This window comes from Hippichthys cyanospilos, chromosome 4 (genome assembly GCF_059441005.1).
Source record: "Hippichthys cyanospilos isolate Australia breed blue-spotted pipefish chromosome 4, RoL_Hcya_1.0, whole genome shotgun sequence".
In the NCBI taxonomy this organism is placed as follows: Eukaryota; Metazoa; Chordata; class Actinopteri; order Syngnathiformes; family Syngnathidae; genus Hippichthys; species Hippichthys cyanospilos.
In genome coordinates, this window is record NC_142372.1 from 1,414,360 (window position 1) to 1,439,100 (window position 24,741).

Sequence of the window (24,741 nt, forward strand, 5' to 3'; positions counted from 1 at the left end):
GCGATTGCTTTGAGAATTCAAGGCAAGCCATTATTCTCTTTATCACCCATCAAGACGGCGCTTGATTCTTTGTTTTTCGTAAATGACTGCTCGCGGAGGAAAATGAGCCCGAGTGCACAGCGATGCATGATGTAAGAACAGCAGCAGATGGGTTTACAGAAGAGAAAAAGAGCCAACCTATCGTATCAGGGGGCCCATATGCAACTTGGATAGCGTCCCAACCCCTGGCGCGTAAATAAAGCAGATGTTTGCTTGACGATTGCTGCGCTCCAGAACCGCAACGGAAACTTCAAAGTAGCTCAAGTCGGAGAGGGCATCTCATTTTTAAGTTGATTTAGGTTAGGGTGACCAGACGTTACCGTTACCGTTGACGTTAGACGTTATCGTTGAAATAGGACCGGTTTGGAGCCTTGTGTCCAGAGCGCCGCACGATTTTGCCAGCCACGTTTTTTATCTCTGACTTTTGTGCACCTTGCGTCCCTACAATGTTTGATTTATTTTTGTTACTTTCGTTTGTGGTCCCATGTATTTGTCAGTAATTATATAAAAATATAAATATCACAATAAACCATTGAATATATTTTTAAAAATGTATCCTACTATGCCATTTGCAGCACCCTGATTTTGTGAATTAGGGGAAATTTCATCAAACCGTAGCGAGCGCAGTGTTTCTGGCGGCATGTTTCCAATTGTGTCAATTAATTCTCAGTTTTGTGAACAAAAGCAATAGTTTTGTGGGTATGCAAAAGAAAGTACCCACAGCACATTCAAGTATGATCAGTGACCACTCACACAGTAGGACATTTAAAAAATCTGGAGAAATGATCTTTAAATGTTTGTGGACACTTTTAGAATCGAATCACGTCAACTCATGTTGCAAATTTGATTACATTGACACACCTTGGCCAAGCAAAAAAGTGTCGGATATTAGTGAGTACATTGACTTGTTAAGAACTGTTTGAACTGTCACCCAAAATCCAACTTAGCATTAGCTCACGTAATAGCACAACCACTGTTCTCCGGATGGCCAATTACATTTGCTCATTAATAGTTTTTTGTACATATCAGATTTGTTGGAATATGGTAGTCGGTACTTTCCATTTTGACAATCCGGTCACCCTACTTTAGGATGTTGAATTAAATGTTGCGAATTTCACATTAACCTGCAAAGCGTCTCTTCGCGGGACGGCTTGAACGTGACCTACTAAATGACAATCGTTGACAGCTCCGAGATAAGGCCTACGATGTCACACGATCGGCGATGACGCCGCCCTCGTATGACTCAGTTTGAGTTGAGGCCTTTAAAAATAGGTCGTGGCGACCTTTCCCTTGGGTACGAACGCTGCCTGGCGAAGAAGAGCCGACGAGGCTGTTTGTACTGTGGCCATTATGTCATTTGCGCCACATATTCAGCATTCATAACTGTTTATTGCCGAAAGCACTGTTCGTCACTGTTTTTGGAGGATCGGAGTTGACGGGTTAAGCAGTGTCGACATTAATGCCGAGTATCGTCCCGATTGTGCCCAGCGGTAATTTTTCGTTTTTTGTTAAGAACGTCAAAATGGTGATAAAATGCCAGGCTTATCAAGAAGAGAAACTATTGACAGACAACGCAACATGAATGCAAACTTCTCGTTTCAAAAGGAAAAGGTCTTTTCAGACCAAAACTTTGAATGAAGAAAGATGATTTGTGGACAACAATCCACAAACAAAACAAACAACAATCTAATTCAAGCCTCTACCGTATTTTCGGCACAATACGGCACGTCGGATCATAAGACGCGCCTTCAACGAATGGCCTATTTTAAAACTGTTTTCAGATATAGAGCGCACCGCATTATAAGGCGCATGGAATAGAAGCTACGGTTGCGTTATGCATCCACTAGATGGAGCTGCGCTATAGGGAATGGCAACAAACCAATCAGATTAGTCAGTCATACTTTTTAAATAATCAAAACTGAAGAATGAAGATGATTTGTGGAAAGTACTATCTTTAGAATGGGGGGGTTCTATTTTCTTTTAGAAAAACTCGTGTTCATGTACCGTATAAGGCACACCGGATTAGAAGGTGCACTGTCAGCTTTTGAGGAAATTGAAGGCTTTGAGGTGCACCTTTTAGCACGGAAAATGTGGTAATTTAACTCCGCCAACAGGTCAGGCATCTTCCACTCTCAACTGGTCGGGGACCTTTCGCTCGCTGGTTCAACCAGCTCTGTTTCTCTTCTGTATGTCTTGTATTTTTTTTTTCCAGTTGCCTACTTCATTATTTGCTGTATTGTGTGGAGGGTAAATCTGCTCGTGAACCAAGTGAACAAAATAAGAATTGCTGTCAAAATTTCAACGCTTGTTTTTTTTTTTTTTTTAACACACCCTGAGAAGATACGAATAATCAAACACTTGGGTTATAATTGTTTAAATTAGATAACATTTTTTGACATTGCAAAATACGTTGTAGTTTTAAATGAATGGGGTCAAAATGTAATTATGGACCCTGAAGACGGCAGTAAAAAAAAAAAAAAAGAGAAAGCAAGAGCTATTTTCTTCCTTGACGCAGTCGGCGTGTCATTTGCACTTGCCCTTTAATAGAAACGATATTGATATTTCATGGGGCGGATGTTGATATATGTCTGATTGCCCTTCGGGGACTTCAGCTCCCCTTCGAATTAAGATTTGGAATAATCAAATACGATGAATTTTTATTCTTCTTAATCATGAAGAGGATGTGCGGGAAGGGCCCGGGCCCACTTGATTAAAGCGCGCCTGAGATTCAATGAATCTGGCTCAGCGCTCAAAGGAGTGGTTTAAATAGTAGTTCATTTAACAAAATGTTACCTTCTTAATGGCTAGGTAATAAGATGGTCTTTATCTTTTATTGAAAAAAGTGGAGTCGTCTCCCAGCGTGATGTATGCCTTTAAAGAGCGCTACTTTGAGCAAAGGCGGCGGGCTGGAAATATCATGAGAGAGATAAGACATTTGATGGTGACTCGGGTCCACCATTAGGCTTACCTGCGGGCTCCGAGTACGACTCCGCGATAAATAGTTTCATCTGGAAAAAAAGACTGTTTTATGCGTGTTCTAACCCAAAGCGAAAAAAAAGGGGGATCAATGACAGTCAAGTTCACTCACACCTCGCAGATGTTCTCTCTGAGGCCAGGAGGGCCGTTAGTGGAATTGCATCTTAATGAGGCGTAAAAACATCAGAAAAATGTTTTTTTTTTTTTTTTCCCCCCCTTTTCACCCAGACTCAATATACTCTTGCGTAGCAGCTCATTTATGAGTGGAGTCTAGATGACTAACAAATGATGAGGATTTGTCACACTAACGGCATTAAAACGCTGCCGTATTTTTCGGACTATAAGCCGCACCGCTATAAAAGCAAAGGTCGCGAACAAAAACCCATTTTATGTAGATACGTAGAAAAATGGGAAATAAAAGTTATTTTATTTAATTTTGTTTTATTTATAGCTTTCTTTTTTCCTTTTAATTGCCTGCTCGCGGGAACATCGTGTCTTCAACAGACAGAACATTTACCTCCAACATATTTTTAGAAAATGGATGGATGAATATTTTCAACACATATATATATATATATATATATATATATATATATATATATATATATATATATATATATATATATATATATATATATAGTTGAAATATTCCTATATAACAATCATTTATTTTGGGTTTTTAAACATCTCTTAAATTGTAAATCATATTTGTTGCATCATCTGGTGGATTGTCTCTTAATAAAAAAACTGCAGATAAGATGCACTGTACTGTGAGCCGCACAAAAATTGTGGTTTATAGTCTGGATTATACAGTAGAGATTTCACACTGCACTGAAAAACGTACACAATAAAAGAGAGCGAGAGAGAGAGAGAGAGAGAGAGAGAGGATATTGATATCGGATATCTGTCTGATATCAGTCAAAAAACAAAAATTGATGTGGAAGAATATGAACATGGACAAAATGCACATACTGCAGTCCTGACAAGAACCTGATGCAAGACTTTTGGGATGATTTAGAGCAGGGACTGAGAGCTGGGCATTCTCATCCAAAATCAGCGTGTGACCTCAAAACACTCCTAAATCCTGTGGAAAGCCCACTCGGGAGCAGCGTTGAAGCTTTTATTCCCCCAAAGAGTGGTCCAACATCTAAGGTCAAAGGCAAGTCATGGCAGGAGAGCCAATAATGTAAAGTAAATGTGATGCCTTCTCACAATTCCAATCTTGTTCCAGTAAAAATGTAAAAATTGAATGTGTATTCTAATTCAACACAAAATTCCCTTTAAAAAAACAGATATATATATGAATGCTTGAGTTCTTGTAATGTTGGCACGTGATGAAAGAGGGGCGATTCGACAGGCCTGTCCCCATGCCTCTTTGTGCCAATTAACCGGCACGTAGCGTATCTTTCCCACATCCTGCCACCAGGTCGCTACTATATGCAAACACTCCAAAGCTGGCGTTATTTACAGCGCCTCGACATGTCTTGTTATGGATGTTCAGGCTGCTTTCGGTTGTAATGAATTTTACTTGAGCAAAGAGGTCAGATGGTTAAATAAATGCAATTAGCAGTGTCAAAGACCTTACACACAAGCTTTTGTCCCCTTAATTACTGCTGTGTGGTCCCTCTAAGGACTATCCGCCCCTGACACAAAATGTTGTCAAGTATCGCCAGCGATGCTACTGCAGACGTTTTCCTGTTATCCTGATTCAGTTTTTGCGCGTGGCAAACGAAAATGTCATTTTGCATCAGGGCGGGTCGTGACTGAAATATTGGTGGAACGGAAGCGGATGGCGATGATAGATGTGGCCATCCCAGCTGACGTCAACATCAGGAAGAAGGAACGCGGGAAACTTGGGAAGTATCAAAAAGCAGCTAGAACGGATGTGGGAGGTCAAGGGTTGGGTGGTCCCCGTCGTAGCGGGGGCACTTGGGGCAGTAAGCCCCAAACTGGGTGGCTCCGGCAAATCCCGGGAACAACATCTGAAGCCTCAGTCCAGACGAGCGCAGTCGTAGGGACATCAAAGATACTAGCCTCAAACTCCCAGGCCTCTGCAGAGTTAATACTCTAAAGAAACTAAATACGTCTTTGGCATTGAATGACTTAATTAGTCGGTCTCATTTATTTATTTTTCCGTCTTGGCGGCACTATAAAAAAAAAGGTATCCAAGCGAGTGAGGATGCGTGGAAAAAAACAGTACTCGGGCATAAATCCCCCGCCGCTCCTCTCACTGCAGCAGGTCCGCCGGACGATGGCAATTATTGCGCCGCAATTAAATCCGGTCATGAATGGACCTGCTGCTTCGACGCACCGGTTCGAGTGTCATCCGGATGCGTTTACGTGTCGTCGGAAGCGAAGGGGAAGAATAGCAACGGAGATTTTCTGCATCTCTTGGCACGCGGGACCTCCACCCTAGGCCATGAAGTATATAACGCGCAGAGTAATGTCATTTAGACCTTGGCAAGCTTCTGGCGGCCCACTCGGGGGACTTTCTCGCCTCCGCAACGCCTCGCTTTGGGCGATTCGCTCCGCCCCCCCGCTGCTTGTTTTCCTCCACTCCTTGGCATTGTTGTTTTTTTTCTTTCCTTCCTTCCCTTCATCTACTTCTCCAAAGAGCGCCAGCGCCAGCGTGTGCTTTTACCCCTTTGGCCCATTCCCCGCCCCCCGGAGCACGCCCGGCTTAGGTGGCCGCCACGCCGCCGAGCGTCGCGACGCAAAGCGGCGGCACGATCCGGAAACCCCATTAACGCTGGGATTTCACCCGGAGATTGTTTAAGTGCGGCGTGCCCGCCAGGCACGTTTGTTCCGCGTAATCTCTGTAGCCCAATGAATGGAGTCGGACTCGGGGAAGAAGGGATTTGGAGGAGTTTGAAGGCTGATTGGGTTCTAGAATGGATGCGATTTCAATATTTCCGTCCCGTACGGGGCTGGATTTAGGTCGCGACGGCGCCACGCCTTCAAGAGAAGTTGAGGTTAAATCCCCGGCAGCGTGATCCCATTCTTCGTTAGCCGCGTATTCTTCCGAGGTTTGCAAATTAATTTAATTTGAGGTAATTGTAGCCGGGATCCGTAATTAAAATAAATCAAATGCACGTCGTTTATAGAAGAGGAAAAAGAAAGGATAATAAGGCCGTCGGCTCTTTCTGCCTGTGCCCCGTACGCGGCTTTTCTTTTCATTAGCATTCCTTTGTGGAGATCGTCTGAAATCACCGTTCTTCATGTGTCGCAGGACGCAACGTCGGATAAAAATAACAAAACTTAAGACGAAGCCAGCAGTGACGCCTTTGATCTGACTGCTCGCCGAACGTCACCGTCTCGGGGACTTGCATCTTATTGATTCGTCCCTTTTGTTTATCGCGGCTGCCGCCGTTGTTTTCTGATTGGCGCCGGTGGAAACACTGGGCCGTACGCCTCGGTGCGATAGCGGGGCGCGTCCCCGCCGCGGCGCCGCCGGCCTCTCGCCGCGGCGGAGGTCGGCGACCCAATCAGCGAGTCCGAGTGCCCGCTGATTTTTTGACATTGAGAGGGGAGCAGACAAAGCTACTCATCAAGCGGCCAACGATTGAGAGGATCGGAGGAGGAATGGCTTTGGACAGCGGACGTTTCCGATTCACGCGTCATCCTTCCCGTGTCAGCCATCCAAACTGAAAGAGATCGTTGGCGTCGACAACACATGACGAGAAGTATAAGCGACGGTGTTTCGTATATTTTGCTCATCTTGGTGTCCGCCGATCATGCCGATAGAGGAATCAAACCGTGATGAGAAAAATCTCCATATGGACCATCAAGCTGCGAAAACTACCACAGCGATTATGAATTGCACTTCTTAATCAGTAAAACAAGAAGAAAAAAACAGGAAGTTCTTAAAAAAATATGCACAGATGAAAATAACACTTTGGGGGGTTATGGTGAAAAATCAACATCGTGAAAGGTAAAAAGCTCCAAGAAGTAGAATTTTGATGACAATGTGTCCCCAATTTTTTTTTTCTACGTCCTGAGAAAATACAGATAATCAAACATGGGTTGAATCAGATAATTTGTCATTTTTCTCTCACGAAATACTGAATCGTTTTAAATAAATGGGCGTTTGGCATGTTTATATTATGATTACAAAAATACTGATGGGACAAAAAATCCCTGCTCCTGTAAATTAACCCATGGAAGTTTTAAAATATTTATACAAGTATCCTGGACTTATAAACAAGTAATATGTTCCAAAAGTTTTGTTTTTTAGGGAAAAAATAAAAATGGGCCGCAAAAGGGTTAGAAGAGGCAGAAAAATCATCCATTTTGGCGGTTTTGTCAGCTGTCTCGGCAAAACATGAGTTACGCGGTCAAATGGCCACCATTGCCAATCTCATTAACGGCAAAGCAAAAATGATGTAAACTAGATCGCTCGAGACCGAGTCCGCTCAATTATAGTCTTCTTGGTAATTAAAATCTATGTTCGCACGGCATGTGATTTCATGAGTTTTGGCTCCCGCTGAGGGGAGCGTTCCAAACGGAAAGAACGGAATCTGCTTGATCCTCCTGCGCCGCCTTCAGAGAGAAAGGGTGGCTACGGCGGGACTGGCAGCAGGAGAGTCCCGATTGCAGGCACAGATGCAAGGATTTATGAGTCCTCAATGCTGGCATTTACACAAGGCGGCATAATAAAAATATTCTCATATCGGGCCCTCCGAGACACGAGCGAAGCACATAATCCTTGAGATTAGTGTGATTGATTGTTTCCTCCAAACAGGATTTAAAATAGCAAGATAGTTACAATCTTCCCTGTGATTGACTGCCGAGAAAGCCCGGTGCTCAAAGTGGGCTGGGACGGACGCCGGCTCGCCCGTTGTTCTCAACCGGATGAGGCGCGAGACCTTAACCGATGGCTCGCGATCGTTTCCTCCCAGAAAGCGCGAGTGGGTTTGGGCGCCGGCCGAAAACCGGGCTGACGGTAACCTCTGATACGCTCTGCAACGTGCTCCGAAAGAATCGATTTGCATAAGGATCGCTGTTGTCGTTTACTACGATTCAAATGGATGTCATTCGTCCCTAAATCGACGGTACGTTTAGAATGAAAGCGATACCTTCCTGTCGGCTTGACGTCAGCGCGCAGCCCGTTCTGCAGAGTCGGCCATTTTGGGTAGTCAATACAAAAATGTCTATTGCTATCATATCCAAAGTTGACAGCATTTCCAATTTTGAATGGCAGTAAATGAGCCCGACATGGGCTAAATTTGACACCCGCAGGGTGTAGCTCTCGAGCCTCCCGTTTGCAAGCGTTTCGAAGGGACGGCATATTGAAAGGTTTCATGTTTTGACAAAATTGGTCAATTAGGGTCAAAATTGACACGGGTGTAAAAAAAGCAAACGTAGTATTAGTTTTTGATCAAAAACACAAATTTGTCCTCATGCTATCCTCAGTGTGAACATACGCTATCACCAGCGCTCGCAGAGTCGACTCTAAAATCCACCTCAAGCTTTTGGTCCCATCAAAATCTGATATGGGCCCATGCCTATTAATAAATTTTGACCCCGTGCCCTTGAGCCGCTGGGGCTTTGTTGCTTCATATGTCCGTTTTAGCAGATGGTTGCGTTCGCTGCGACATCCCCAACCACGTCTTGGGCAAAGACGACACGGGGGTGCGGGTAACGCGAGAAACGACCTCGACAAGCGCGCGGCGTGTAACGGAGCGCATTTGATTTTCTCGGTTCGAGATTTCAAAGGTATCACCTGCTGTAATTGCCTGACTCGGGAATCTATAAATCATTGTTCAGTAAGGTCATCTTGTAATTTCGTCCCTAATGTTGGCATTTATTTTCCTAGCATGCTCTCTGTTTCGCGTTTAATCTCGCCAGGTCATTTGAAAGATTAATTGCTGCCATCTTCAAAAACAACAAATTAGTTTCACACGTCCTGACATTAAGCGTGAGCGGGACCGCACACATCAATGCGGACACTGGTTGGTGGGGGGGTTGGGGGGGGGGGGGGGGGGCAGATGAAGCTATCACGGTGGTGCCCTTTTCAAATCAATCATGGTAAAGTGTTAACCCTGTAAAGAGGGCCTGTTTTTCATTTTAGGTTCAATTTAACAGTACGAAGGGGCTGCAATTTGTGTTTCAATGAAGCTAAATGAATCTCGTGACATATTTTCAGCGTTTTTGCGTTCTTGTAACAAGGGACTCATACAAATGTCAAATGAAGTCCGTGTTTACAAGTGGCTGCCGCTTTTATTTCCCGTTGGTTCTTAACTCGTTCAATCCCAAAGGCATATTTATTTTTATTTTTTTTATTAAGTTAATGTTTGGATCTGAACCGTGTTTCTGCATAGTGAAGTTCATATTGTCCAATGCCTTAACCGGAAACTGTGTTACTTTTCAAATTAAGAGCAAATGAATTGGAATATTTATAACCAATTGCTAACTTGTGTTGTTTAGTGACTCTTTTGCAAAATAGTTTATGCTTTTATTTTCACCCTTTTTTAAATGCTGTAATTGGTATTTGACTGAAAATAAGAACCATAAATCTCCATATATAATCACCCCCCAAAAAATGCAGGGCAAAAGTATGGGTGCATCCTATGAACGGCAACTGGTAAAAGGGAATATTCCTATAACAGAGAGGATCATGTAATACTGGTGATGTCTCCATCTGATTCAGTTTAAGGGTGCATGGAAAAAAAGTTCCATTTGACTCGTTTATTAATTGTGGTCTTTTGGCAGATACGCTCACAATGATAAACTTGGTGGAACACGGACGGTGCGCATCTTTGGGTATTAACGGCAAAAAGAACTCCTGAGGAAAAGCAAAAACAACCGTTTCTAGCACATTCAGCGTTACACTGGCGAGGTGTTCACTGACCGCTCACATTGTGGGAAATATGACACACACTTAACTTGCAACAAATATATAACTTGCGGTTATGATCACAAGAAAATATGAACTCTGAGAAGATGAGATTTATTCTATTTTGCTATAGTTTTTGTATTGTCGCCAAACTGCTACACGCTAACATAGAAAAGACCAGAATTTGACCCTAAATTTAGGGACGCGTCCTAAACCGGGGAATTCCAATATTTCTCAAGATAAAATGGAGAGCCATAGATCCAAACAATAGCACGATGGATATTTGCTTATTTCCACAGCTCGTCCTCCTTTGCTCCCGGTCGAGTCTTGTATGCAAGCAATTCACGTAACCCCCTGACCATGACAGCTAATTTAATGGCTGACCAACTCGCAAATTCGGACAAAACTGCCGTCTTAGGGCTTGACGCGCTTGCGAACTACACGACACAATTACCTTGAGATGCGGCGTGATCTTATGTTTAACCGCACCAGACAAATAGACGAAACCGGAGATTTTTCCGTAGCGCACCGATATTAGCTTTGGCTTTTTTAGTCTGCGTACGCTAGCGCGCTAGCACAGTGTAGGTTAATTAGAGACTAATTTGCCAATGAATATGCATGAGGGCCGATCGCTGTTTGTCGGCGCATCACTCGCGGTCCACCGGCAACCTCGCACCCAAAATTTCCGACCAGCCCGTGACCCCGAACGGGAACGAGGCTAGAAAATAAACGGATGATCTCGCGCGCTAAAAGTTCCCCTTCCGAGCTTACCTTATATGGGTTGAATTGAGCGCTCTTAATAGGCATTACGGTTCTCTCCTTTCCCTCAGGTAATTAGGGACCAACGTATATGTGCGCAGACCGTGCTCTGAAATTACAATTATTAAGAGAGAGGAAACCTGCCTCCAAATTGCAATTACGCAGCCCTCGGGGGATGGACAAGGACCTGCTTTATTAGCAAATTCCTCCAGGCTCAAGGTAACCATCAACACAGTATGTCTGTCGCTACATTAGTCCGCAAGCCCATAACTTTGCTGGCTTTGCTCATTCCCGAGTCTTATTTCCATCAACCGTTCGCAATGCTTGGAAAGGAGACGGGGTCGGGGGACGCGGCTTCACCAGGTGCAGAAAGAATGACTTTCTCCGGGGGTTCCTTTACCCGATTGCAAATCACATCACATCTGCTTGATAACCCGTTCAATCTAAAAGACGTATTTTTGCGGGTTTTAAAAGTCCGGACAAGGCATGGGACCATATTAAATCGTGTCTCTTACGTTTAGTGCAAATGAATAAATCGATGAATTATTCATTGTTTTTAGCAGGTCACAGATGAGCTGATTTCCAGACATAAACCACCTCCTATAAACATGCCATTAAGGTTAAAAAAAAAAAACATTGCATATTTGCGAATATTTGCAGTCAACTCTGCAAGCACTATCGATAGCGTGTCACTTGTCCTATACTGTCAAGTTGCACTGAGTTTCCACAAATGTCCATTTTGAAGCACTCTACATTCAAAAAGTACTTCCAAAAATGATGTATTTTCAAATGAACATGGATTACTCTCACTCGGCGACCTTAAAATGACGCAGAAAGCAAGTTCGTGTGCTAGCAAGAGCATAAATGCGTTTTGATAAAAAAATGAGCACTTCCGTTTGCCTTTTTGAAGTCTTTTGAGAGCCAACTTGTAAGATCCGAAAAGGCGAGGAGGGCGTATGAAGCGCCATGACTTGATTTTCATCGGTAAAGTTTCATCCAATCATCTTCCAGGAATCGGCCACATCATCAAAATTCTGCGCATTCATTGGTTTAGACGCGCAAACGCGTCACGTTGTAACCATCAACCTGGTTATCGGCGCATGGTCCAGACATTCCATCCCGCGACCAATACATCTGCTTCCTATTTTGGTCACAGGGACGAAACATCTGCGTCAAGCTCTTCAAAACAAAAACAAAAATCAGCATATAATGTAGCACGCTTTCACATCGGATGCCAAGATGGTTCCGCTGATGCCGAGACTGACTCCAAAGACGTGAAATAAATATGCGAGAGGAAAAGATGACAGTTTTTGCGCCTTGTGAAGTTTGGAAGGCATTCCACGGTGGCTTGTTAAACATTTTGGAGGCTAATATGGGTTATTATTTCCCGCTAGAATTTCGGTTATACAATAACATAGCACTTTATAGACTGAAAATACATTTTGATGTGTTGGCTGGAAAATCTACTGTTTATGATGGACGCAGGCTTTAATAATGCTGATGCATCCAGTAAAGACGGCACATTTTTTTTCCAAGCCAAACATATACAGTAGCATACTCATTTTCACTCAGGAATAATTGGCAAAATATGCTATCGAGCAGTATTTCCGGCCCTTTTTTTTTTTTAAATGACGGAGCCCGATTTTCAGAACCCCCTAACCAGTGCAGGAAACAAAGAAATAAAAAAAGTGTGTTGTGATGTTTTATCCAGCAACTCCATTAGATAGATTGTGTAACATAATCTATTTTATTTCCGACTTGTCTGATCTGTTAAAAAAAAATACCGAAAATATTATTATCGTGACAATGTTGTGCAAAAGAGTCACTATAAGGTAATTTAGTAATAAAGCGGTTCATGTTCCAATTAATTTGCTCTTAATTTGAAATATGTAAGAAGCATTCACCTCAATTGGCTTTTATTGTGACAATGTTGTGCAAAAGAGTCACTATAAGGTAATTTAGTCATAAAGTGTGTCATGTTCCAATTAATTTGCTCTTAATGTGAAATGTGTAAGAAGCATTCACCTCAATCGGCTTTTATTGTGACAATGTTGTGCAAAAGAGTCACTATAAGGTAATTTAGTCATAAAGTGTGTCGTGTTCCAATTAATTTGCTCTTAATTTGAAAAGAAAACTATATAACTATATAACTCGATAAGAAAAAATATAACATACCCACAGAATTTCTTTTACATACCCCCACCATTTGAGAATGCATCAAAAGGGGAATCTAATCAAGGAGTGATTGAAATTACAATTTGGGTAAAAAAAAACAAAAAAACAAACAACAGAAAATAATGTCTTATGTACTTTTCTTTTATCACACACGTATTCGGTTCATTGAAAAGTCCGTTTTGTTTGCAATTTGTTCAAAAGAAGCGGACTGAACTATGATAGAACTCGTCCTTGCATACGTGTCAAATCAATTTTTCCAAAGCAAAAGGAAATACTGCAGTCATATAAATAATCAGCTTGCAGTACCCTCAAGTGCAAATTCAATTATTTTCTTCACAGCGTATAATGAGCAGCAAAGGTTTAGTCTAGTGGAACGCCCTTTGTGTTATGCCGCTGCAAATTTGACACGACACTCTGCACTTTCCAAGCCACTCGTTAGTATCTGATCCAAGAAAGCCCAAAGTTTCTTTCGAAAATTGACGATTGGGGATTTGAACTGGAGGAGTCAAAGTACCACAACAAACATTACTTTTTAATACGGAAACACAGAACACATAAATAAACGGGACGGAGACTGGCCAGAAACTCCAGCGTCAATACCGGCTCATCTTTTTTCTTTCTCAACCTTCGTTACACCACATTGTATATGTTGTTGTTACTCCAAGATTCATTGAGATTTGATGGCATCGTTGACATTTGGAGCTTCTCGCACAGCGGATAGCCATCCTGTGCGTTTTCTTGACCATGCTTCCCACGCACGCAAATAAATTAAGGGAGGTTTCAGAAGACGGTTTCTATTGTTGGCTTCATTTTCTAGTGTGTGTTCTCAAGTTGAGTGGCGAGCTCGAGCCCATCCCAGCTGAGCGACATCCCATTATGGGAAATATAGGCAGACTGTTGCCGGGCAATGAATTGAATGAATGCAAATGAGAGATTTGAAAATCAGCTAAATGGTAAAATGGAGATTTATGCTGGTTTACAGGGGTCCCCGACCTTTTTATCACGGCGGAGAGGTCAACGCTTGAGATTTTTGTTGTAGACGGGCGACCACAGTGACAGCTGTATCTGCCGTCCTTCCTCACTACAAAATGTATCATCAACAGTGGCCAGAGGTGGCGCCAAAAAACTAAGATCAACGTTACTGGTTGTACCATCAGATATTTACGCAAAAATAAATTGTTTTTTTTCAGTACTTTTTTTTTCTTCCGAAACTGTCTGGTCACAGCGATATCATGCCTTCAACACAAAAGAGCAGCACCAACATATTTTCTACATAATACTGACACACTTGGATTTTTAGAATACAGCACCAGCACAAGAGTAATATGCCTGGAAGCCTTTATTAAAAAAAAATAAATAAAAAAATTCTTCGATAGTGTTTTTACTGTATTCCTTTGCTTACCGGAAGATTGGTGGATTACATTTTTGTTTTTCTTTGACATCTTTTATTTTTTTCAAACTGTCTGGTTACAGCAACATCATGCTTCCAACGCAGACTGAACATACCTTGCATATTTAGAAATAAGAGGAGCAACAGCATATTTGCATCATAACACTGACACACCGATTGTTAGAATACTGCTCCAACGTAACAGGAACATGCCTGAGACAAATAAAATAGTTGTTCAAACTCAAAAGAAGAAACCACCCAAAAAAGGATTGTGTCTCAGTTTGCACTTTGGTGGCTAGTGAAAATGAAAACCAAAAAAAAACTGCAGATAACCTCCCACTGGACTATGAGCCGCAGGGTTCAAAGCATGAGAAAAATGTATCAGTTTCTACTCCGAAGTGTATTGCGTTTTTGTTATTTTCACGTATAATTAATAGTTTTCTGAAAATGACATCACGAGCCATGAAAAGTACATTTACCTTTAAGGTGGAATTCCGCACGTTCTCACGCCGATAAAAACTGACGTTATCGTTCGGAATTGACAAACATGTAAATGTCATTCGGTTAATAATAGCCTTTGTGATTTGTTTTTTTTTTCAACTCCCTTCGCCTTTTTGCTACTCCCCTTCCCACTTTCTGGCTGCTCTTATAAGTATATCTCTCTGATCACCCCTCACATCCATTCTCCTTTTTTTTTTTCTTCCTTTGCCGTGTTAGTCTGGCTTGCTCTTCATCTCTTCTCGCAAGAGAGCCGCTTCCTCGCCTCAAAGGAAACACAAGAAAGGATCCATCAACCGGACTCGTAGTCTCCCGAGGATGCGGCCCGCGTTCCTACGTTATGTTCGCTATCGTATTTAACCAAGCCCGGATTGCCTTTTCTGCTGATGGCGGGTCTTATTTGGACATTTGCTGCATGATTTAGACATCTTCCCTTGCTTTTTTCGCAGTATTTTTCCACTTAATGTAAAGTAGATGTATCGTTACAAGCCGTGTTGATCACGTTTCTTATTACAGGTTTTGTTGTTTGCCTTTGTGCATTGTTGGTACGGATCCGGTGGCTAGTGCTCTCCTGTCAACATTTTGTAGCTTTTAGATGTTCAAAAATGAAGAACAAACATATGATATCATATCATATGATATGATATCATATGATATCATATGATATAAATATTGGTCAAAGTATTAATCGTCGTCCTTTCCTTTTATTCAGCAAACTTGACCACTTCCGAACATTTTTGACAACTCCGTCCACCATGTTTATTTTCATCTCGCAGGGCGCTTTTTTCACCCGAGGTCTTACAGTAAGATTTGGTCTGCAGGACCTCGAAGGGTGCTATCTTTAGGTCCGAAAAAAAGTCCATCCATCCGTTTTCTACAGCCGCTTACTCGCACAAGAGTCGCGGGCTCGAATCGTATTCTTTGAAATTTTTGATTGGACTTTGCATTGATCTAAACAGGCTATTAATGTAATCAAGACGTATTTTTTTCCACATTCTTCAGATTGTACTTTCCACAAAACATCTTTATTCTTCATTTCTGATTCAAATGTTTGACGGACTCCTCTGATCTTTTTGTTCACATGCCCTTTAGCGAAGCTCCATATAGTGTATGCATAACACAATCCCAGCCACTAATACAGCTTCTATTCTATGCGACTTATAATGTGGTGCGCCTTATATATGAAACCGGTTTTAGAATAGGTGTCATTGAAGGCGCGCCTTATAATCCGGTGTGCCTTACAGTGCGGGAAATATGGTAGAGGTTTGAATTAGATTGTTGTTGAGGTTAGGGTAAGGGTTTGGTAATGTAATCAAGAAGTATTTTTCCCAACTTCATCTAGTACTTTCCACAAATGATTTTCATTTCTGATTGAAAAGTTTGACTGACCTATCTGATTGCTTTGTTGACATTCCCTCTAGCACAGCTCCATTTTGTAGATGCATAACACAATATAAGTAGCTTCTATTCTATGCGCCTTAATATGCTGTGTGCACTTATATATGAAAACAGTTTTAGCGTAGGTGATACATTGAAGGTACACCTTATCCGGTGCGCCTTATAGAGCGGAATTTACGGTAGTAGCTTTTCATGTTTTGACAGTATGATGCCATTTTATGTCATGTGTTAAAAAAAAGGCAAATCGAATCTGAATCACGACATCCCCTAGAAAAATTGCACTCCACTTTTTTCCTCCCCTAAAATCCCTCGGCCCTGCAATCCAGTGCGTAGCGCATTGTTTGCTCACAGCAGATGACACGGTCACAAATAAAACCCGGGGCAGATTTAAAGATGGCAATCTTCTACCTTGTGGGTATTTGAACAGCAGCTGGAGACGGCAATCTGCCGCCAAAACCGAGCTGGCTCCCCTTCCCAAATAGCAACATCTGGGCATGCTTAGCGGCACGGAAAAATAAACAAGCCCTATGGACACGAGACCCCCCGCATTCAATCACGTCGACTCCCTCCCCGGCCGTTGCGAAGGCCGTAGGTTGTTGGTGCACGCCTGGCACATCAGCGCTGATAGAGTGCATCCAATTAATTAGCCAAACACTATCTCATTAGCGGTAGCCAACAGACAAAAAAAAACAATACTCCTCTTTTAAACAACCTTCTCTCCTCTTCTGTAACCTTTGCGCTGCTGAGTGGGAGGGCCATGAGAGAATATGTGAACGCCGTTCAGTAGGAGCGTCCGCCTTTAACAACTGCGCTGCTCTGGGCTAGCGTTTATTCAGCGGGATTCATCAGAGCGGGCCGCGGCGGCGTCCTCGCGACTTTGTATGGGGAGGAAACGGAATGGATTTCTTTGTCTTCGTGTGATCCATCTGTGCGGACATCTGCAGCATTTGCGCAGCGCTGTAAGCAAAAGTCAGCGCCTTCTGACACGCTTCTCAATTCCTTGCATTTCTCAACACCTGTGCCTCTGCGTTATTTAAAGCACTCCGGGGCTATGCAGCAAACTGATGCCACCGGCTATTTTTGCTTTTTAGCTGTAATTCTGCAAAATACTTGTTCTTGGTTGTAAGGAGAAACTTTTAGCCAGCGCTTGTCAATTATAAGGATTGCGAAAGAGAAAACCTTCCGCACCCCTCCCCGCTCTCCCTGCCGACTATAAATAAGATGATTATCCATAACAATTGTACATCTAAAACGATCTTTTTTTAACATTAACGTAAGAAAAACAGCAGTATAGTATTTTTTTTTTTATTCAAAACCACCGGAGGAAGTTTGATCCGTCAGCCACATAAGCCTTGTTTTGATGCACATTTTTACACCGCCCGTATTCTTACTTACGATAATTACCGTAATGGGCGGATGTCAGTCGGATGTTAGCAGCCGGTGCCTGTTGCAGCTAACAGCAGCTCGTGTTAGCTGAGCTTGTTCCGGAATTATTTTCAATAAAAGAAGCTAGCAGACTGAACCGCCGTCCGTTACGCCCAGGTACGTTGAGTGAAGGCGTGGCGAGTTCCGGACCCAAAAGCAGGGAACCCCAAACGAGGTGAACTCCAAAACCAGAGCTTAATTAGAAGAAGGGGGCCAAAAATCAAGGTGGCGGACAGAATACAAAGTTACAACCAAAAACTCGGAAATACATTTTCCACTAAAGACGAGCCTTATCGCACGTTCGACGTTACACTGGCGAGGCGTTCACCGACCGCTCGTAATATGGGAAGTCTGAAACACACTTAATGCGCAACAAATATATGAACACAAGAAAATATGAAGGATTTACACAGATGAGATTAATTCTGTTTTAATAGAGGCAGCTCCGCTATTTGAGAAGGACAGTTTTAAGCACAGAATTTGAGTCTTTTATCTACATGCCTCCATCAAGATAGATAACATGCTCATTGTCGTTACAGCGGTCAGACAAACGGAACTAAGACAAAACACACAAGTCAAGGCAATATTCTCGGGCCCAAGATAATCAAAGACGCCAGCCAGTGATAAGCCACAGAGGTCACTGATTCTTAAGTAAGGTCACTTCCAAAGACCAAACAAAAGAGGGATTTGTTTTGTTCTGGATGTTGATGTGTATTGATTTCATGGACTTCTGACACAAAGGCCCCAAGGAATAAAATCGTGAATAGTAAAGAGTTTACAAGATTAGAATTTAGAAAAATCTCTGCATCAAGGATCAAGTGAAGTCACTCTTTAGGCTTTGTACTTTAGGGGCCACTTACCGACAAACGGATTGATGCAAGGACCGTTTTAAAATTCTCCCCTCCTATTTGATTTAGGGCTAGGATAAAAGTCGACCAAGTCGGGAGGGACGATTTTAGAAATAGCCCGACTAAATATCCCCCGCAAAGCTCCGCCGAACTGCGCAATTTTGCTGAAATACACAAAATTGCAATGACGGCAAGGGAGATACGCACCCCACTAAAAAATAGACCGCGAGCTGCAAACGGCCCCCGACTCGCGGTGTGAATTTCCATATTTCCTCAGCATACTACCTCATTCAGTGCCAGCTATTTTCAGTCCCATCTTTACCCTATTATTTGAAAAATATTTATTGATTTGGTATTGAATTTCTGGATTATGAAAAGATGTATAAATAGTTCTTTGGGATTGAATGATAAATTATACGTAAAGTACAAAAGCACAGAGTTCCACCATCACTTTGGTTTATTGTCTTTCATTCTTCGGCTCAAGTGTGTGAACTGAAAAGACATCATTGTTACGCTCACGCACAATGAAATCTTGCGTGAAACTGAATAACAGCATGTGCACACAGACAAATGCACGCACACACACACAAGGTTTTTTTTTCTGTCATATTGAATTGACATCATGCTTTTCCTAGCCTCTAGCCGTAATCATCAAAACGAATTGCTTAACCCTTAGCCAACACTCAACCAAAACACAATTCAAATCTCTACAGTATTTCAAACAATATAAGGCACACTGCATTATACGCTGCACCTTCAATGAATGGTTCATTTGAAAACTTTTTTCATATATAGGGCGCTCTGCATTATAAGGTGCATAGAATAGAAGCTACAGGAGTGGCTGGGCTTGCGTTATGCATCCACTAGATGAAGCTGCACTAAAGGGATTGTCAACATAATCAGTTAAGTCAACCTTTTAGTTGAATAATAAAGGTGATTTGTGGAAAGTACTACCTGAAGAATAGGGGGGAAAAAATATCTTTTGATTACATCAAAAAACTGTTAAGATCAAGGCCAAGACTAATCAAGAGTTTCAAAGAATATAATTAGGATTCAGTTAAATGAAGTCAAGTAAATTTGAGGTATGATGATCACACCCTAACCCTAACTTATGCAACAACAAAACAATAGATTTTAATTTTTTTTATTTAAAATTGTGATTTCAAAAATACCCTTTCTGGATTTATTTTTTAAAATGGCGCTTTCTTTTGGAGAAAAACCTGCCGTTTTTGCACCTTGTCCCCATTCCGGTTGCTTCATAATTGTAGCATATTTTTAAGAAAATTGAAGGCTTTTAGGTGCGTCGTGCAGAAAAGCAAGTCTTGACCCTCAAAACTTATGGGGTCCTCAAAATCGTCCCCACGTGTACAGGAGGTTCTCAAAAATTCCTCAACTCCGAGATTTGGTCCCCACCTTGTCGCAAAAACCAATGGCAGACACACACAGTTGTTTTCCCTTCCTTCTCTCTAGCCTAATAGCTCCCCTGATGTCTAGTCACTTGTCTACCATCTCATTGAAGGAATTCATCTTGCTATCTCATGGGCGCCATTGATTATTGCTTTCCGCGGTTATGCGCGCAACAACGATCATTTGTGACGTGGTATTTTTCCGTGCCAATTATGGCATCCCATTATTGCGATGGGCTCCATGTTCCTCTCCAGTACAGTCGTCAAGCGTCAGATTTTTGACGGCCAAGATTGCGTCAAAGCTGCAATTTCCTCTTGGCCTCACACTGACCTTGTTATATGTTGCCTCCGAAAAACAAAAACGTTTGTTCAGATATTGGACTCACGAATGACCAATCGGGATGAATAGGACCGATCAAGCCTAGACTATATGTGGTTATAAGTTGACTCCCCCTGTCATGGGGGTTGAAAACGAGGGAAAAAAAACTCGACCTGTACTCAGAGGAATACGGTATTTATTTTTCCTTTGTGTCAGGTTCAGGCAACCTAGAAGATTTAACAAACACGCAAGGAAGGAAGACGAGAGACTTTGGATTTTACTCACGAGGAGAACGGACAGATTTGTATACAGTTACAGTCGCCTACAGCTCTGAAAACACATGATGTGGAGCCCCTCTTTTATTGATTAGAGCCGCCATCCACAGAGCGTCCAACCCCGCGGTCAGGTCGCGGTGCCTCTTGTGCCCGCTCCTTCCACAGACGACTTTCTCTCTCATGTATTCAAACAAGGTTGCGCCGCAATAGAAAAAGAGTAAAGATTGGGAAAGTCACGTACATTTCCATTCACCCTTTGCCTATCTCCTCAGATGGCCCCCTGGGACCGCGAGGCCTGATGGAGGCCTCGGAGATGTGCACGCAGGAATGCCTGGTCCTGGGACATTCCGACAACTGCTGGATGCCCCCCACTTTGGCGTCCTACCAGCAGCACAAGTCCCCCGTGTCCACTTTTGGATCGCAGAGGGAGTGGGCTCCCAAGGATAAACTTCTCAATGGGCATACCTTGACTCGAACCTGGAAAAAGGACAACGGGCAGTCGGAGCATTTTGGAGACAGGAAGCAATTTGGGAGTGAGGAGGGACACTTTGCAAACAGCGGCATGGCTGATATTCCTTTGGTAAGTTTGAAGTCCTGCCCGGACAGCCCCAAGGACCAGCAGCTTTAAAAGGGACCTGGCTCACGTGTTAGCGCATCCAACCGCGTACCTGAACACTCCTTATTTTTTTGTCTCCATTCCTCCCTCACCACATTTCTGACCACCTCTGCGAATGCTTCCGCGTTGTGGTAGTAGCCACGTGTACGATATACGGCATCGGACTCAAGCGCTTATGCCGTGTTGCCTCCGAGTCAACACTTCTGAGGACGTATCTCTTTGTTTTGGACCTTCATGGATTGGACTGATTTGCAGAGGAACGGACGTCCAACGAGGGAAATGAAAAGACGGTACTTAAAAAACAAAACTAGCGCGGCAGACGGATATATATATATCTATACAATTATACGTAACGTGGTTGCTATTGAGGTGTTCTCGACTATAATATTCGACACAATCAAAGAAAATGGAATTCCATTTTAGAAGGCAATGTTCTTAAAACACGATGTGGAAATTTGTTCATTCGTTCATGTCATTGTGTGTTTGTAAATAAGACTTATTACCCACTGTCATGTATCTGTAATAATCGATGATTTGGAGAGCTCACTTTTTTAAGGATTTGGATTTTTAGCCGGTCAGTACAACGTGTTTCTTTTCCACCCCGTTTTGCTCCCGTCATTTCCCATTTTAACTCATTCAATCCCAAACGCGCATTTTTACGTTTTATATAAACATCCAGACATACAATTCCAGGTATTGCCGTTTTTTTTTTTAACTAAAGCGTGATCGAAGAACATTCGGCAGGAAGTTGATTTCTATTACGTATTTCAAGCATTTTGACACATTTTTCAAGGCCAACAGAATATTGTATGACTAGGGAGAATTTTATGGCACCATATGAAAGATTCTGAGAAGTGAGATTCTACTTTATTCCTTAGTCATGTTTAAAAATAGGTCGTTTGAGGCCATTTTGGACAAGGAGAAAATGAGCTTTTTTTGTGACGATTTTCTGCTCAACAATGACTTTTTTTTGAACCCAAGAACCCTTTTCCTCGAACAAAATATCATTAGAAAATGAGTTGTCCAGGGTTAAGTAGAACCTTAAACATCTCAACAGTCCTTCCCATCCAGCAAACATAAACAAATAGCATGAAAATGTGTTTATGATGACAAAATAACAGTTGGCGTATGTATACTACCATACGTTCCAACAGTGTTCGATCGGCATAACATTAAAGGGAGCATTGGCCACGAGTGTCGTCTATCCATTCGTTAAAAATAAAAACGTAATGCGCAAGAATTGTTGTCACGTAAAAAATATTTTACATGATAAATTCTTGTCCGTGGCACTCAAAGAATTAGCAAAAACATTGAAAATTGAAATTCATGTCTAGGAGACTACTTGTTATAATCTGACAAAGACCTCACAGAAGGAATTCAACTCATTCGCGAGACAAAATAAAGTGCTTACAGACACATTTTCAGGCATTCTAATATCAAGGCTGAGCGACGTACAAGCCTTAATGACTCTTTTGTCATGCCAATGGGGACGTCTTGGATCAAAAGCTCGATTAAATCTTCAAAACTTCTTGCGATACAATCGATATCTTGCACACCCTTTGTGACAATTGTAGAGAATAAATTAGTATAATAAATTACTATAACAACCATTACTTCGGGTACTAAATTAATAAAGTGATAGATTGGATTACTGTATTTTTACGTTATTTTTACTTTATTTTTATTTTATTACCGTACCGGACTATAAACCACAGGTTGTAACATCAGATATTTAGATAAAAAGATGGTATATGGAAGGTTTTTAAATTTGTATTGATTTTTTTTAATTGCCTGCTTACAGCAACATCCTTGCAGATAAACTGCACTGGACCATAAGCCGCAGGTCTCAAATCATGAGAAAAAAGCTGCAGCTTATGGTCTAAAATAATACATGAATTGATTAGTGGGTTGATTACTACAATGCATTTTTAGGCTCTCATTTAAACTATAACTTGGGAAAAAAAAAAAAAAATATATATATATATATATATATATATATATATCCTTTTGGGATTGAATGAGTTAAATGGCACATGTTTGTTCAAGTTATGTTCCCATGCTCAGTGTTCCCCATATGCCACATATTACTGAAACACTATAAAACCACACATAATCTTTCTTAAGCAAACAAACGAAAAAAAAAAAAACGTATGAAGGATGTCAGTGCTACTTTATGTGCATTATAAAAGCAAAACGCTATGAAAACTCTATAAAGCGATTTTGACAGTGTCCAGTCCAATTGGATAGCAATATATTTGTAAATGACTAAATGTTTTATCTGATGTTCTTCTTGCTGTATAGATTTGATTGAGATTGTGATTTAATCAAGTACAATCCTGCAGTAGTATTTGGAATTTGGTGACATTTGTATGTATATATACATATTATTTTCCACATTGAAAAAAAGAAAAGGTTAGGATAAAATTCCAATCGCTGTGCCTTCATGACTTTATCTTTTCAATACTGTTTTTTTTTTTCAATAATCACAAAACTTTGACCACAATAGTTATGCAGTCCAACGACGAAATGCCTTACGCATTGACCGTTTGCCAAATTCTGATTCCCAACTACACAGGTATTCAAAATCCAAATCACATGACAGTTTTCTTACAATTATATAAAGGCATGTGCAAAGAAAGCTCCAACATCCTTCCACTGTCTGAAAAGCTTTGTTTTTCTTCCACAGCATGGATGGCGAAATACACAACGGAACAGCATGCTTAACGATATAACTTTTGGAAATTGACTTCATTTGGTGTCTTTTATTTTATAGAATTTCTTTGTGCATAAATATTTGCTTTGTGAAGCACTTTCATGTTTACGTCACGATATACACTAAAGAAGTTAAGTAGGATGGAGTGATTTGCTTATCGCGCTACAGTATGTGCCACTTGTGAGGGTGTTTGACATCACCGATATTGAAACAGTTAATCCTTGTTACTTCTATACAGGTATACAGCTACTGCAATAAATGTTTTAAATATCCGGATGCATATTTGTCTGATTCTCAAATGCTATCTCTTTTTCAGGCCCGCGCATTTTCATCATCGCCTGCAGTTAAACGAGTAAGGTAATGCAACCGGCCCTCGTTTTTCCCAGGTAACGGGGACCGGAATCCCCCGCGAGGAATGAAAAACCGCAAATTAGCATTCAAATATTTATATATATATATATATATATATATATATATATATATATATATATATATATATATATATATATATGTTTTTATATTCATAGTATTTATACTTAAGACAACCATTATACGCATATTTACCGAAATGATTAAACCCAAAATGGTAACTGTACCGTTGTCCCTTCCCGTTCACATTCCCTTTGGCTATAGTCTTACGGAGAGCCGCGGTTATATTAGCGGCGCTTGCGAGTCGAATTCAAGTGAAGCCTGTAGCTGACCAAACATGATAACAATCAGAGTTTATGCTTCAAATTCAAATTTGTTACTAAAGAAATCTAGGTAAGGTATTGACAACGCTCTTGTGCAGCCGTGCTCTTTCCTTTCTCTTTCTCTTCTTCCGCGCCTACCTAACAGCGTGTGTGAGTTTCATGAGGGAGACGGGCACGTCAAGACACGCGATTGACCATCAGAGGTCAAGGGATTGAAACATGAACATTTAGACCTATATTTTATCACTTTGAAGTGTGTCAAATGATGCAAATTTGCAGGCGACGATGTACTTAGTAAAAGTGGTTTGACATGCTTTTGTGACAACGTTATGACAATTTGTTCATGTTTGCCGTTTGCTTCTTGAAGTGACAATGGG

The 24,741-nt window shown here is 41.6% G+C and overlaps 1 protein-coding gene across 3 annotated transcripts in view; it reads left to right on the forward strand.

Moving 5' to 3' along the window:
• Nucleotides 1-23,944, forward strand: part of pcdh9 (protocadherin 9) — a 167,461-nt gene extending 143,517 nt beyond the window's left edge. For all 3 annotated transcript variants that reach the window (XM_088413321.1, XM_088413323.1, XM_088413322.1), the window contains one exon: nucleotides 20,616-23,944. In XM_088413321.1, coding sequence (XP_088269447.1) covers nucleotides 20,616-20,971 — 356 coding nt within the window. In that variant the 3' untranslated portion in view covers nucleotides 20,972-23,944. The remainder of the gene's footprint in view (nucleotides 1-20,615) is intronic.
• Nucleotides 23,945-24,741: the final 797 nt, after the last annotated feature.